General features: G+C 41.0%; 1 protein-coding gene across 6 annotated transcripts in view; it reads right to left on the bottom strand.

Moving 5' to 3' along the window:
* LEF1 (lymphoid enhancer binding factor 1) overlaps positions 1-15,354 on the bottom strand; it is a 105,306-nt gene that overhangs the window by 18,262 nt on the left and 71,690 nt on the right. For 4 of the 6 annotated variants that reach the window (XM_006272889.4, XM_059722129.1, XM_006272888.4 and 1 more), the window contains 5 exons: positions 14,609-14,699; positions 10,267-10,350; positions 8,415-8,537; positions 7,529-7,691; positions 971-1,078 (listed from right to left, as the gene is read on the bottom strand). In XM_006272889.4, the coding sequence (XP_006272951.1) occupies positions 971-1,078; positions 7,529-7,691; positions 8,415-8,537; positions 10,267-10,350; positions 14,609-14,699 (569 nt within the window). The remainder of the gene's footprint in view (positions 1-970; positions 1,079-7,528; positions 7,692-8,414; positions 8,538-10,266; positions 10,351-14,608; positions 14,700-15,354) is intronic. The other 2 variants (XM_006272890.4, XM_006272891.4) reach the window with 1 other exon arrangement.

Below are 15,354 nucleotides of genomic sequence, written 5' to 3'. Positions count from 1 at the left end.
CTTGCATGGTCCCTTTTGTTTGGGAATATTAGGAACTTTAGCATGCTTAGGAAAGAAAACTTCTTAGTTCTGTTAAATGTAAACATAGAACAAATATGAAACATGAAAAAATATTAATATTTTAATAGGTTGGGGGACTCTTTGAGGGTTTTATTTTTTGAAAAAAAATAAAAGAAACCTACCAAATTTTGTAGGCTTTATTTTTCCAAAAATGAACTATATTTGGGAAATGTGAAATTCAAGTTTGTTTTTGGAAAAAAGATCAGCTTCTATCACATTCAATATTAGATTTTCGTACAAGGAAGTAGTTACTCTTCTCAAATCTAATGAGCACAAGATTTTATGAAGAACCAATGACCAAACACAATGCAAGAAAACGTCAAGTTAAATTTGAAAAATATCACGATTTCAGTATATCTGTACATAATTACATGGATCATCAGGTATTTCATATGGTATTATCAGAAAATTCTTTACAGGTTGTTTATAGCTTGTTCTGTCATTTGGTTGCTGAATTCCATACAAATAAATACATCAGAAAATTCTAAAATAAATTATTCTTTGTGTTAAATGAGGGGGAGTGATGATGATTTGCAAAAGAAAATGAATCAATCTATGACTACAGTTTCTAAATCTTAAGTGCACTGAGCTTTAAGTAAAGATTTTCACAGAAGCTTTGAAAACTTCGGGCACTAAAAATTCTTTAGTAAAAATAAAAAAGAATGAACACCTTGAAAATCTCCGATTTATTTCTACACCTCCCCATCCAACAACAACCTTTCAGTTCGTAAATATGAGTGAATAGTACTAATGCAATAAAAGGTTAGGATTCTCCTCATAGACAAATACATATACAGCTAACATAGATTCCCTTGACTGTCTTTATTCCCTGAGTGTTTCCCAATTAAAAAAAAAATATTTAGGTAAAGGAAACAAATAGTTGAAAAGACCCATCAAGCAAGTGGCTTACATAGTTGTCTCTTGCAGACCAGCCTGGATAAAGCTGCATGTGTAGCTGCCTTTCTTTACGAGCTAGTTCATAATATTTAGCTTGTTCTTCACGGGAGAGAGCGTGCCACTGCAAATAAAATAAACACAGCATTAAACCAGGAAATGCCTCATACCCAAGAAATGCATGTCACAAACAGGTGTTTCTGTGACCTTTATTTCATCCTTTCCCATTGCAAAGAAGTAATTTGCTAGTGATTATGAACACCTGCATTTCCTAACCAGGTTTTGGGCACTTTGTCAGCATTACAACTGCCAACTGCCTGGAGCTAGACAAAAAAATTATTTATAGAACTACAGGACTCTCCAAGTGATCTACTCATAAAGCCATGTTCTCTGACCATCACATAAAAAGCTCTGTTTTATTATGGCCACTGTAGCCAAAGGTGTCTTCATGTGATCATCTCCTTTCCACGTATTTATGAAAACACACGAGTATTCCTCTAGTCTCTCAATTCTAATGTAACGCCTGGTAAATGAACTGCAGAATGAACAGTGCAGGGGCAGCAGCAGGGGCTGCCTTTCTGTTTGGTTAGCATCATGTACAATTCTTTTACAAGCCATTTTAAAGTCATCAATGGCAAGGAAGTCCAGACAGCCAAAGTACACCCTCACAGTCCCGCACCGCAACTCGGAGTGTGACCTAATGTATTCCCCAACTGCCCCCCTGTAAATGTCAAGCCTTGATCCAGCTTTACCCTGACTCTGCCCCTGCATGCAATAGGAGAAACAGCAATGCAAAAGTTTCTATGACACCAGAGGACCCTTTTCTTTACACATACTTCACTTTGAAGAAGGCCAAAGAAAGATGCTTTGCTCTCTTAACCACTATTAAAATATTGAAATTGAATTGTAAAAGTGGCAACATGAACTACCCAAGTCAGTATCTGGCAATTTTGTACTTGCTGCTGCACCTATGACAACATTAACTGAAAAGATTGGGGGGGAGGGTAGTCTTTTATATCTGCTGAGTTAAGTTTAGTTTGCTATACAGGGCCATTTTCTTGTTGGTTTGAATTTCTCATACAATATAGGAGAAAATTTGAAACACGAAAAAGCTACAGGCAGGTAACTAAAACTACTTTTAGCAGATGACTAATATGTTGGGTCAGTCTCATCTTACTGCATTGTTTTGTGACCCTCACATCTAATACAAACTAAGTGTTTACTATGTTTTCATCTGGCATGTTTTATTATGCAACTAACCATAACACATGCAACTTATTTACTGCTTTCTGCCATGCTCCACACAAGACGCTGGAATACTACAGTGTATAAAACATTCCAGAGGAACTAGCGTTCAATGTCTCTTCATATAAGCAAGAACAATGGCAACCCAAGTAAAAGAAAAGTAACATCTGAAGAACAAATTGCACACAAAGAATGCGATTCAAGGAGCAGGTAGATCCAACTAAGGCAGCCAGCTTTCACTAGACTAAGAGGCTAAGCTAGAAAGGTCAGTCTGCTTCAGCTAGCTGCCAGTTTAGGCATTTCTGCTCCAGTGCACCTGAAGTGAAAATATTTAAGAAAATAAGAGAATGGCCGCATTTTCTGGAGAGATTATGCAGTTGAAAGCAAAACTATTGAAACTAGCTGTTTAACCACAGGCTTGAAGGTTAAAATACTTTCTGATAAGGGAAACCTGTCTGTCTTTCTCATCGAGACTTCATAGAAAGTTTACAGGTTATTTGGAGATGTGCACCTGCAGGGCCACGAGAAGTTTCATTTTATTCCCCAGAGTCAAGGTCACGTAGCTGCTTCTGATGTGGCACTGCTGAATGAGTTCAATTTCTCACAGGCTTAAAGGCTCGTCAGTCAAACTCCTATGCTATCCAACAACAAAAATGGGATTTCCAAATCCTGCGTAAAATTTGCTTACATGAATACAGAGATGCCTTTGAAACCAAAGATTCATATTTCTTGGAGGTTAGGTATTCAATGTTCAAATTAGAGATATGTTTACTATTAATAAGATAAATGATTAAATTCCAAGCAAGGTCATTTAGAGTTAAGGATGCAAATGTAGTCTGAATAAGACCCTCATTTGTGGAAATTGTATTAAGTGTGGAGTCAGCAGTAAAGGGACAACTGTAGCCTAGATATACAGGTGTTATTGCTGCATTTCTTGGCTTTTACAGGCATAAGACAGTGAGCTAAATTTTATTTCCTTATTATCTTATGCATTTTTGTTTTTATTAAGAAAAAATATTGTTAGGAGCCATTATGCACCTAAGTGGCCTTGTTATATGAGCTAATTCTGAACAGGTGACCATAAAGCCAAAGGTTTTATTAGATTTGGCAGTTTTTCATGAGGATTTGTTACATATTCTTGTGGGGGATGCAGCTGTTAACAGTTTTTACCACCTCCCACACAAGCTACCTATTTAAAATCTAGACCCTGGGGAGGCTCCGGGAACAGGAACTCTTTTCATTTGCAGGTAGGATTCTCTCACAGGGGTCATGGTTCCTACCATACTATGGCACCTTGCATGGTTTTTCAGTTCACAGACTAGAAGCTCTCTAGATGAGGAATGATGCCCAACTCTAAGTCGCACATGCAATGAAATGATGACAGTGTGGTGTAAAGAAATTTAGGACAGACAGTAAACAGGTCACGTAGATAACCAAGGTGAGCACACAGTCGTTTTTGGGCCATTAATCAGAAAGTAATCAAAAGCTAAATAAATTTGTTCTGTTGGCATCATTTGTCATCATTCTTACTGGTATCACTGCAAGTTTGTTGCACATTATGCTAACAACAGCCTGGGCAAAGGTGCTGAGGCACGAGAGAGGAAGATGATAATACCAGGGCATCAAGGGTATGACTGGAGAGGTCATGAAGGGTATGACTCAAGAATGACTGAAGAAGATATTAATGAATGCTATCAGCAGGGCCGTGAACATAGTCACAAGAAACTTGTGTTTGATATGATCAAAAAGGAGTTGTCAGTGAAGTGATTCAAAGAGAGAGCAGAAAGAAGGAAGTGATTTTCAATGCAAGCCACTTCTGATATTTTGGTAGTTGCATTTCACATGCATCCTGTTCCCTCTGAATGTCCATCAAGATGACTAGAAAAATAGGTTATAGGAGTCAAAAAAGGAGCGGTGTATGTTTCCTGTTAAAAAAAAACCACTCCCCACCCCCCCCTCCCTCCCCCAATTCCAGTTGGGGAAGCAAGTCTTCAGACTTGAATAGAATGACAGGTCTTCCCTGGTTAAGCTTGAGCAAGATTTCCATTTTAAAAGATGAACTAGTCTGGGTGCCCTAAAATCCACATGCTTATTTGTCTAGAAAATTGCTATGCTGCATAGGAATATTGGGCAGTGTTGGTGGTCCACAATAGGGAGACATTTAAACATCTGATTCCAAAGACGCAATATCCTTAAAAACAGCATTTTACATAATCACCTCATTCTTCTAATTTTTGGGAGTCACACCTTGGATACAATCCTCCTTCGATATTACCTCAGTCAGTCACTAAGGATTTACCTCAGGCTAGTTTCTCTTTGAGGAAGGAAGGCTGAAAAAGTTAAAATAGAAAATCTGCAACTCCAGGTGTGTCAAACTGATCAGCCTTATAAAGAGTGGAATTTACATGAGCAGCAAGGCTGTCTTTCTTGAAGCAAATAAGTTTCCAAGCAGACATTTGAGTCTCTCACAGTGATATTCTGGGGTTACTGAACCAATATTCATACACTGTAAGTTTGAAAACTGCTCTTCGCAGTCTTCAGTATCCGTCTTGAACGTTTCCCATCCATTCTGTTGGAGTTCCTTTTGGAAAGTTTGCCCCACAACCAAAAATTTTAGTTGAAGATTTACAATATTTTAAAACATTCTAGTATACAATTGGTATCTATATGTGGATTTTGGTAATCATGGAAGTGTGCACTGACTAAACAGAGGAAAGATGAAAGACTCTAGTAGACAAGTTAGTGTAGTCCTAGTTCCTGAACAATAAAACAGAGTGCAAGCGAAGAAAAAAAAGTCAGGCACTGGTTCCCCCCCCACCCATCTAGGAATTAGCATCCCACCTAATGTAGGCTCCCTAATAACATTCACATTTTTAAATGTTGTTTGTCCAAGGGATGTAGGAAGTGGGAGAGAGGGGTTTTAACCTGCAGTAGAGGGCTGGGGGCCTATCAGAACATTGTCTTCTCAATCAAAAACTATTATTCAGTTTATCTTCCCGATTCAGGCTGGGCTGGGCACAACAGTGGTGGTAGTGGAAGAGGCATCCCATTCATGGTCCTGTCTCTCAGGGCAAAAAGCGGAGGACATACCTCACATAAATGTGGAGTGGAAATAAGCCCTTCCTCCCATAAACATCAGTATCTGGCAGGTCTCACGTACCCTCAAGGTATGAACTAGAAAACTAAAACATTTTAGAGATGGAAAATGAGAACATATGAGCTAAATGGAGCAGCTTAGAGCTACTGATCCAGGCTGTGTTCATCTCCAGGAGGTGCTCTTGTTCAGCCATCATCATACAGAGATAAACAGGACATTTCACACCTCCACACTCAGCTCCGTCACGTTCTGATGCCTGTGAACTGGCAGACAGGGCTGAGTTAGTGACAGTAACTGGACTTGAAGAAGTGAGTTTGGAGAAGACTCAGAATGTATAAGGTATGTGGAGAAATTAACGCACTGAGTATGGAGCTAAAATAAGAGAAGTAGTAATGATAGAATTTAGCTATGCAGAAAAATGTCTTGAAACACAGAAAATTACTGGGTGGAAAGGAGGACTTCATCTGTCCCCCCAAAAAAGTTACAAAGGTTTCCATCCATCCCCAAAATATATCACTTTGTTCCTTTGTCTAACCCTTCCCCAAAAGTGTCTATGAACTTCATGCTAGCCCCTGAAAACCCTCCCCAGATTTTCAGCCAGTGTGTCCAGTGTTAATACCTGCCTTTTTCAAAGTGGACTGAGAAGGGAGAACTGGATGGTAGAGAAACTGGAACCAATGAAGGGACTCTCAAAGCTATGGCATTATGTGGCCAGATTAATCACTGCCAACGGGCAGAGCTGAACCATAGCATATAAGGATGCCTTCCATTTAAAGAAGAATAAAGCAAGGAAATTAGATAATGAACTAACAAGGGGCAGTTCCTCATTAATAAAGTTTCATACCTTTCAACATAAAGAGATAAATTAAATGTCAGACCCTGAAAACAGGAAGAATGAAGGTATATGCCAACCCTTCTTTGGGGGTACATATGGACTGTTTGTAAAGAACCTTCCACAAAGGGGTCCATATCTCTTTGGCCTCCACATGCTAACACAATATAAGTGATTCTAATAATACATAGTGCCTAATGAGAAGAATATTTGGGTGTGGAGGAGGTAGAAACAAATTAAAATGACTGAAACAGGGTAAAAGGAGATTTGCTGGCACTTTGATGCAAATCCTGAACTGGATATAAAAGGAGAAGTGAAGTTTTTGTGATAATGCAGATAGAGGATTGAAAGAATGCTGACCAAGGAAAGCAAATTTTGATAGATCCTGGTACTAATTTTTATATTGTCCTTTGCAAAAAGTTGGACTGTAATCATTCTGACACCGAAATTGTCTCAGGTTCTACCTGCACAGGGGTATTGTACTGACGTAAGTCCCAGGAAACAATACAACCAAAGTTCTCCTGGTGTGAATGTGGCTATACTGGCAAAACTATTTCATAGTAGTCTAACGAAAAACATCTGCCATGACTGCAACACTACAAAAACTTTACCAGTCCCATCCTAATGACAAAGCTCCCTAAAGAAAATCCAGCTTCTGCCACCAAAAAGGAGTCCTTTTGCTAGCACAATCAAACCAGGTTCCAAATGCTGTAAACTATGCAGTCTAAAGGGCCCTCTTTGCTGGCATAGGTTGCGTCTATACTGCAAGGGTTTGCCACTATAGCTGCCTATAGGAATCATGCCTCTTTCCAGGCTGAGACTGCACAATGTAGACCTGGCCTCAGAACAGAGAAAACCTGAAGGTCTTAGAACTTAAACAGACAACAGGACAAACAGAGGTTTTTCAATCACATTATTGGCACATAGTTTGAAGTAATGATCTCTCAAATAACAAATGTGGGAGAGACTGTATGTTGCAACAAGGAAACATGTTGTTGCTAGCATGGTCTTGGCTAGCCCATTCATACTGAGCATGGATAATTGTAAGAGAAGTCTCTGGTACTCACTCCCTGGAGTTTGTATTTTACTTCTAAATTTACAGGGAGCGTAATTTAGGTGCAGTGAGCTGATAAACATCAATAACATGCATATTGAAGGGGGAAGTGGGAGAATCGGAACTAAACATAAGAAAGTCTAATTTGATGATATATTTAACTTTCTTGCATGAACCAGATGAAGCTAATTTTAGGTTTCATACCCTGGACTCCTATTCACTTATTTAATAATTGTAAACTAGTCAATGCATCAAGCAGAAAGTTAGCCTTTGCATCTTCTAAAGAGATTCATAGGCCAATTACTAGTGTACGCACACATATACACAGATATATTACTGTACATACCCTTCTGCCAAGAATCTGGTTGATAGCTGCGCTCTCTTTCAGAGTACACTCCGCTACAACATTTGCTCTCATTTCTTTCATATACAACATGAAAGCATTCAGAGGTTTCTTAATGTGAGGTCTTTTTGGCTCTTGCTCTTTTCTCTGTTCATGCTGAGGCTTCCTAAAACGTGGTGGGGGGAAAAAAGATAGCAACTATTTACCTTTAGCCTAAAATATATTGAGGGGGAAATTTCTACGCTTCAAGTCCAGATTGTGTGCACTATTGTGCATTGAATTCAAATTGCCAAGTCTGAGCTATGACTGCAGCTCCTGAACTTATTGTTTTTAACGAATGAATTTAGTGTTCAAGGAGCTGGTTTGGCAGCCATATCCAACTGGTGAAGTCTGTTTCACCAATAAACCTAAGTCCACCTTTGTAGCAGCAACAGTAAAGGTCCACACCTCTTTGCCAGCAACTTTTCCACAATACTCCAAAGGCAACCGCCATAGGTGAAAGGGTAGTTCAGTTTCTTTGCCCATTTGCTTCTTGGACCTTTTGCACTCAACTGCTAAACAGAATGCCAATTATAGTGGGGACTTCTGATCTAGGGATTCATGAACTGATGATCAGGTAGTTTATCTTCAGATAGGCCACCAGCTGGCCACCAGCTTTTGGCAACTATTGCCCTGAATCAGATTCAAGGTAGTGGTCTGGAAGTCAAGCCTCCCTACCTTTTCACTCCTCCAAGAAGACATTCACTTCCCTTCCTTAGTGTTAATAAAGAGTCAGAATTCAGAGCACTCGTGAAAGACACTGGTTTTGTTTAACTCTTCAGCCCTACTTTTAACTACAGACTTTTGAAGTGTTTTCAGAGTAAGGGCTAGTGCAGAAAGGCAGACTCACACATGCATTAGTTCGCTGTCATTGTGCGGATGTTCTTGTTTGACTTGAGGCGTTACAATAGCTGGATGAGGGATTCCAGTTGTGTGAGGGCCTGGAGGTCCAGGAATCATATGATGTGAAAACCTAGGAAAAGAAAACAAGTACAGAGATTCATAACAATAGCAAAGACTGGTTGAGAACAGTAAGATGCCTCAAACACTATTTAATAAGAATGTGTAAAAATTACTTGCCTAAGATTTGTGCATTGTATCTGGTTTATTTCAAAATCAGGTCAACATTTTGGTTTCAACAATGTATGTTGTTACCTTTCAGGTGAAGAGTTTGACAATGCACACGCAGAAATGCAACACATACTGTTGCACTGGATAACAATAAAAGTACACACTCCTCAACCAAAACCTGCATGGCCACACCAGCATATCAACACTCTTAGAATATCCACCACCAGCAAACACAAAAAGAGGGAACTGCCATGCAGCACAAACCAAAAGGGAAGAAGAGTCCTTAAAAAAAAATCCCATAGATGATTTTTTTTTCACTTTATTTTGAAAAGCAAGTGATTCTGTCTTGAAAGTGAAGTGATAGTCTTAGATAATTAATTTTGGCTACACCTATCATAAACTCAGAGCATTTTTTACTACTTCAAGCAAAACTACAGTATTCTGGGGAAAGGAAGACAACTGGTTCTTGTACTATCAACCCTTCTTTTCACTGTGCAAGGGTGCCAAAAAAAAGTCCTCCAAAACAACTGAGCTCAGTCCTGGAGGTAGTGAATTTTGTTACCTCAATCCAGTAAAGTACTTAAGCACATGTTTAATTTTAAGCCTAAAAACAGTCCAGTCCCAATGACATTAAAGCAAGAACATGCTTCAGTGGGTTTGCTAGACTGAGGATGAAGCAGGCAGCCTTTTGCAGGATCAAGTTCCTCTGACTCCATACTATAGCCATTGTGTGAGAAAACTCAGTAATCAAACAAAATGGGGTGATATTTTTGTTATGGAGTAGAGTAGGTATCTTTTTTTCTCAGACACTTTAACTAAGCCACGCCTGCTGCTCACCTACAAAGGAGTAAGGAAAACATGATTAGCCTCTAGAACCCATTATTAAGAAGGGGTGACTGCCATCATGTATGACTTGGACGATCTGAACCCCAGTGTAAGATACACATCTTCTTAAAAGGGCACACAAAATGCAGGAATGGTATTTGCAACCTTGCATACATCAAGCACAGGATGCAGAAGCCGCCTTTCCAGAGTGCAAAGCATTACACAGAGAAGGTTCTGAGTGTAGCATGGCCAAGTTTCAGTTAGCACTGCTTGATTGCATTTAATATGGAGACACAGTGCCTGATTCACACACCAGTGTAGACTGACCTTGTTAGCATCACTTTCAAGAGCTCTGGGCTAAGAAACACCTACTTTTACAGTACGTTTCCTCATGGAATGGTACCCAAACTATTCAAGGCAAACTGCAGAATTAAAGTACAGAATCTAAACTTGGAACAGCGTATTTTACCTGACTTCACACTTAGGGAAGCGTTCTACTATGCTGTGGCTAAACAGTGAACTATTTTTGCACATTTTAGAAAAAGTGATTTGAATATTAAAAATACTTACAAATTGTATTTTTAACTAATTCTATTATGTCAGTGGCTGCTTGGAAAACGTAAAATGAGACCAGTGTGGGATCCAGGCAAAACTGTATGTGCACAAACATGTTATATAAAAATTATGCGTAAGTTTTTAGCTGACTGAAAAGCAAGCAAAGGCAGACCAAGATGCAAGCAGAAGAGCAACTTGCCCTTTAATGCCAGCAGTTACTCCCCAGTCAGTCATTCAGCTCCTACACCTACCTGGACATGGAAGGGTCGACTGAGAGTGAGGATGGGTAGGGCTGCCTAAATCCACTCGAGATGGGATATACAGGCTGACCTTGCCTGAGGTCACAGAAGAAAGGAACCCATCAATAATATGATACTGTGTTAAGTTACCCTAGAGTTACAGACACCTGATGGGATCTTGGGGTTACAGCATAAGAATTTATCTGCAGTGTATTATTGCTAGTGAGTGACCACCCACCTGCATTGTAAGATTTCTCTCCCTCTCCCCGCAGAAAAATTGCTGTCTACTTTTAATGTACTTACATAAGCATGCTATAACACGAATACAAGTTCAGAAAGAATATTTGATCCAGCTTCAAAAGACAAAACCCAATCAATTCCATTCAAGCAGTTATTGACACATTTAATTGTTAAACCAAAACTAAAAGATGGCTTTGTCAAAGCTAATGGCCTTTATAATGCTCAGGGCAACAGTTTTCACACTTTTAAGTGAGTGTATGTTGCAGGACAGGCAATGCTTAAAAGCAGGAAGGAGGGGAGAAAAAAGGTGATGGAAACCTAGGTAATGCTGTTGTGCAGAAGCGATCCAGAAGAAGCAACACTTAATGGACTGGGGGCATGTCCAAGCATGTGAGAGAACTGCTGACCAGATTCTCCCCAAGCTTTACAAGTTAACTAGTCTCTCCTTCTCTTTACATCTTGGTTTAGTTACATTTCCATCTCCCCCACCCCAATCATCACATCAAGAAACTATTCAGCATTTGACCAAAGCTGAAAAATAAATGGTACAAATCATCTTGCAGGAGTAGAGAGTGGCCATTCAGCCAGACCAATGATTTTGTTTGAATCATGTGCTTCCACATTTTAATTCCCTCCGTGATATTACCTTGCTATGGGGCTTTCAGCACATGATTTCAGGCCTGATCCAACAGAGTACAGAGCAGAGCCTGCCAGGTGTCGAACACCCAAAGCTCACAGGATGCTCAGCACTTCACCTATTCTGGTCTGCCTGGGTATCTTTTCCTCATGCTAAACCTGAATTCTTGCACTTCCTTACCATGAACGCATTTGTGCAAGACCTGAGGGAAGCAGCATGATTCATTTGGCAGGACAAAAATCTGAGCCCAGGAAGGTGGATGCTAAATTTACATAAGCTGCCCCTGTCCTCAATATTCCATTTTTCCTGCATAAGTACACATTTCTCAGCGGTTCTAAAGGGCTCAAGGATCCTTCAGCATCAGAGGGGCTACATCATATTTCACTGTTACATGACCAAGTGGCACTTACATGCCCCATAACTGCAACTTCTGGTGCTCATGCAGTTTGATTCTATTTGCACGTGTATAGCAACACTTGCCTTGAGCTTCTGTCTCAGCATACTCAGAAAATTGCACTCCGGTTGTGTGTAGGCACCCAAGCAGAACTGAATTGCCCAGGCTCACACATAACGTTGTGCAAGTCCCAAAACTTTCAATGCAGAAAAACCACAACTAGCAGGTGTCTGGAAGAGGCAGCCCTTCCACCTTCTAACCCAATAGCCTTATGGTTAAAGTACTTGCTCAGGCCCAGGGCTCTAGGCCCCTCTCCCACCCTCCAAGAGGTTTTGATGCCACTGTACCTGGCCCTTCCCAACAAATGTGCTTTCACCACCAGGTTGTAGGCACTCTTCATTCTTCCCCTTGAAGCTGACCCACTGGGCAGCAGGAAGGGAAGATACCATATTTTCTTGCATATTGCATGCCCCCAAATAAAAGACACACTTTGTGTTTAGGAAGGCTGAATGAAGAAAAAGATTTTTCTAGAGTTCTGGCTACACAGAGCAGGGACAGAGCCTAATCTTCAGCTTGTTCACCCTTCCTTTCCTCTTTAGGAAAAAGCTACAGTTTTAACCCTTTCTCAGCTGAATTGTCAGCAGCTCTTCCCTGCTCAGACAAAGGCTGAAACTAACTGCTGCTGCTGGAGACCAGACTCCATGGGCAGAACTAGAATTTTGGAAAAGAGCTAAAAACAATCTACAGGGCTGTGAATTAAGAGGAGAGAGACTGGGAGTATCTAACACACAGCAAAATTGCTGAAGAAAGGATAGCATCATGATTAGGAATATCAAGGCCATTAGAAAGGAGTATTTCAGGTCACAAACACCTATGGCATTAAAAGTGAGCAACAGGAATCGGGTAGAACGGGGGTATCCAACATATTGTCTGTGTGCTGCATCCAACCTGTGGAGCCAGCCTGTGGGTCTCAGATTGACCCTGCACATAGAGCTGGTTTGGCACGCAGGCTAGACCTGATACTGCAGGTGCTGCATGCAGCACAGAGGTCTGTCCGGGATGTGTGTTGCATGCGGCGCCCACGCTAAATCATTCGGATCAGGCTGCGCTAGAGCTAGCATGCAGAGTCACTCTGGCAAGGTGCCACATGCAGTGTGCACCCCATGCTGGCCTCTGTGCCTCCTGCAGCACACACAGCCAGCCCAGTCCAGTGTGCCACATACAGCACACACCAGCCCTACTCCAAGGCTTGCATGGGGCTAGCACAGAGCTGCAGGGGCAACCTTCTAGACCAACTCTGCATGCTAGCTCCAGCAGACACAGACAGCCTGGGGCCCAATCCAGACCAGCCCCACAGCCAGCACACATCCCATGCTGGCCCCATGAACCACATACAGAGGGAGCCCCAGAACAAGGCAGACATATACTGCACATGGCGCATGAGGCTGAACCGGCCACACACATTGCTTGAGGCGCCCTGCTGGACCGGCCCTGCATGCTAGATCCGGCACTGCCTAACCCTGATCACGGACCAGCCCAGCAACCTTTATGCGGTTGGATCAGTTAGACCCCTGAGATAGATTATAACAAGGCATGAAGTCAATTAACTTCCTCAGTACAGTACTTCCTGAATAAAAATGCCACTTCTGTTGCCAAGCAATTGGTTTTAAACTCTGGGTGGAGCAAGAATCTAAGTGAGGTGTGGCTGCTTAGCTATGGATCTGCCCCTGCTGGGCTCTGCTTCCCCCTCCAAGCAGTTGCTGGACAAAAAGAGGGAAAAGTAGCAGCAGCCATCTTACAACATCTCCATGCTTCTATTCTGGGTAGAAAAATAAGCTTTCATGCTTAATGCTCACCCCAGTTATGGAAGGCTCATTTTGGGGAGGAAAGATGCACGTAGTATGCAAGTAAATATGGTATACAAAGTTAGGAGGGAAAGAGTAAGCCAGAAGGAGGGTGGCTCAGTGAGGCAGATGCTGGCTGGAAAGAGGGGGGAAGCAGGGTTCTAGCCCCACATCCTAATGGGACAGAAACTAATCCTGCTGCTTTTTATCCAATGAATAGTAAATGCAGGATGCAGACAAGGGACGGAGATCAGAACCCGGAGAATCCCTCTCTCTTACTGAGCCACTCGCCCTGGAGGTTGCTCATCACCACCTGGCCCACGTCTTTCCCTCCTGGCCATCCAGTGAGCCAGCTTCAAGAGAAGGGCTCTAGGTAATATCCCTTATGGCCAAGTGGTTAGAGAATATTATTGAGATCAGAAAATTCAGGTTCAAACCCCCTGTGGATAAGAGGGGTGGGGAGAGGTAGAGCCTTGGTCACCCGCTTCCTGATCTAATGCCCTATCTTGCTTAAAGGTGGGAGGGCCATCCTCTTCCATTTCACTTCCAGCAAATACACACATAGGGCAATCCTACAGGCAGAAATGGAATCCAGACTGCACAGATGGCAAAATTGATGTCAGCAGCTATGTAAGTGCCACTGAAGTGTGTAAATAGGAAATAGCCCAAAGTGAAAACACCCTGTTACTGGAGACACTGAACATGAGTACTGGCTCTAGGAGGAATCTTGCTCTTCAAGCATGGGAGTAGGATTTTTATATTTCTAATAATAAAATTAAATAACACAAATTCTTCAGTAACTATGCATTGCCCTTGCTTACAGAAACTAAAAGAGATGGAACAGACTATGAAGTCTCTCTGGCTTGGTGCTGTTTCAAGTAAAGGAAGATTTTCTCATATTTCAAAGCTTGTTCTTTCCCCCACAAATAATTACAATTTTGTTTATTAAAACTGTTGTTTAACTCCTTGAGACCTGTTATTCTACAGTCCTTCCAAATGCCAAAAGCCACAAGCCTGAGCCATAAATGTATACAGATTTCAAAGTAAAATCCACACAATTCTGTTTTCATACATCTCCAAGAACAGATCCCATTAATTTCAAAGCTCAACATTTTTGATCTTTTAAACTAAAATAAAACAATCAATACAATGATCTTTTTTTCCTTTGTAAATGCTGCAATTGAATCAATAATCAGAGAGGATAAGCATTCACACATGTAAGAAGCAAGTGGTTCTTACCAGCCAAGTGGTGGTGTTATCTGTCCAACACCACCTGGAGACAATGGATAAAAGGTTGGGATATCAGGAGCCGGAGGATGTCTAGACATGCCTGTCAGGAGAGTATGGAGAAATGAGTTTGTATTTTCACTCCAAATGCCATTAATGAACCCTATAATGTAAAGCCAGTATGGTTAATACTGCAATAAAGTTAGTGTTCTGGACAGAAAAGTCAAAACTCATCTTTGTTAGTGTTAAAAGAACACACTATCTTGTTCCACCCTTTAGAATAATTTAAATTTGTGACCTCTAACAGATTTCCAGTTAAAAAAGAACTCTTGGAAAAATAAGGTTGAAGGACAGAAGAAATGCAATAATTAAACACTTCCATAACTTTAGATATCATGGTGGCTGCGTACTTTAGCTCTAAATTGTTTCACAAAAACTACTAACAAAGTCCAGAACTGTTCTAACGTACAGCATGAAATAAGACAAAAATAAAGCATATTCAAATAGGCAGCACACCAGAACTATTAGATTAGGTAAATTGCTACTTGTACATTTTCACTGGTTCCCTTATGGATTCACAGATTTTGGAAACTTGCTACCCACAGAGGATCAGTGGTTAATTAAGAATCATTTTCAGGCCTGTAATGGTCACACTTGATATGATTCATTTGGCTTCTGATTGTCACTCCAGCTCCAACTAAGCTCTTCATCAAGTTGACTCCTGCGGGCTCCAAGGTCAATCTGTTTTGCATTGGTAG

Source organism: Alligator mississippiensis, chromosome 2, assembly GCF_030867095.1.
Source record: "Alligator mississippiensis isolate rAllMis1 chromosome 2, rAllMis1, whole genome shotgun sequence".
In the NCBI taxonomy this organism is placed as follows: Eukaryota; Metazoa; Chordata; order Crocodylia; family Alligatoridae; genus Alligator; species Alligator mississippiensis.
This window is presented reverse-complemented; position numbering and strand designations above follow the sequence as displayed.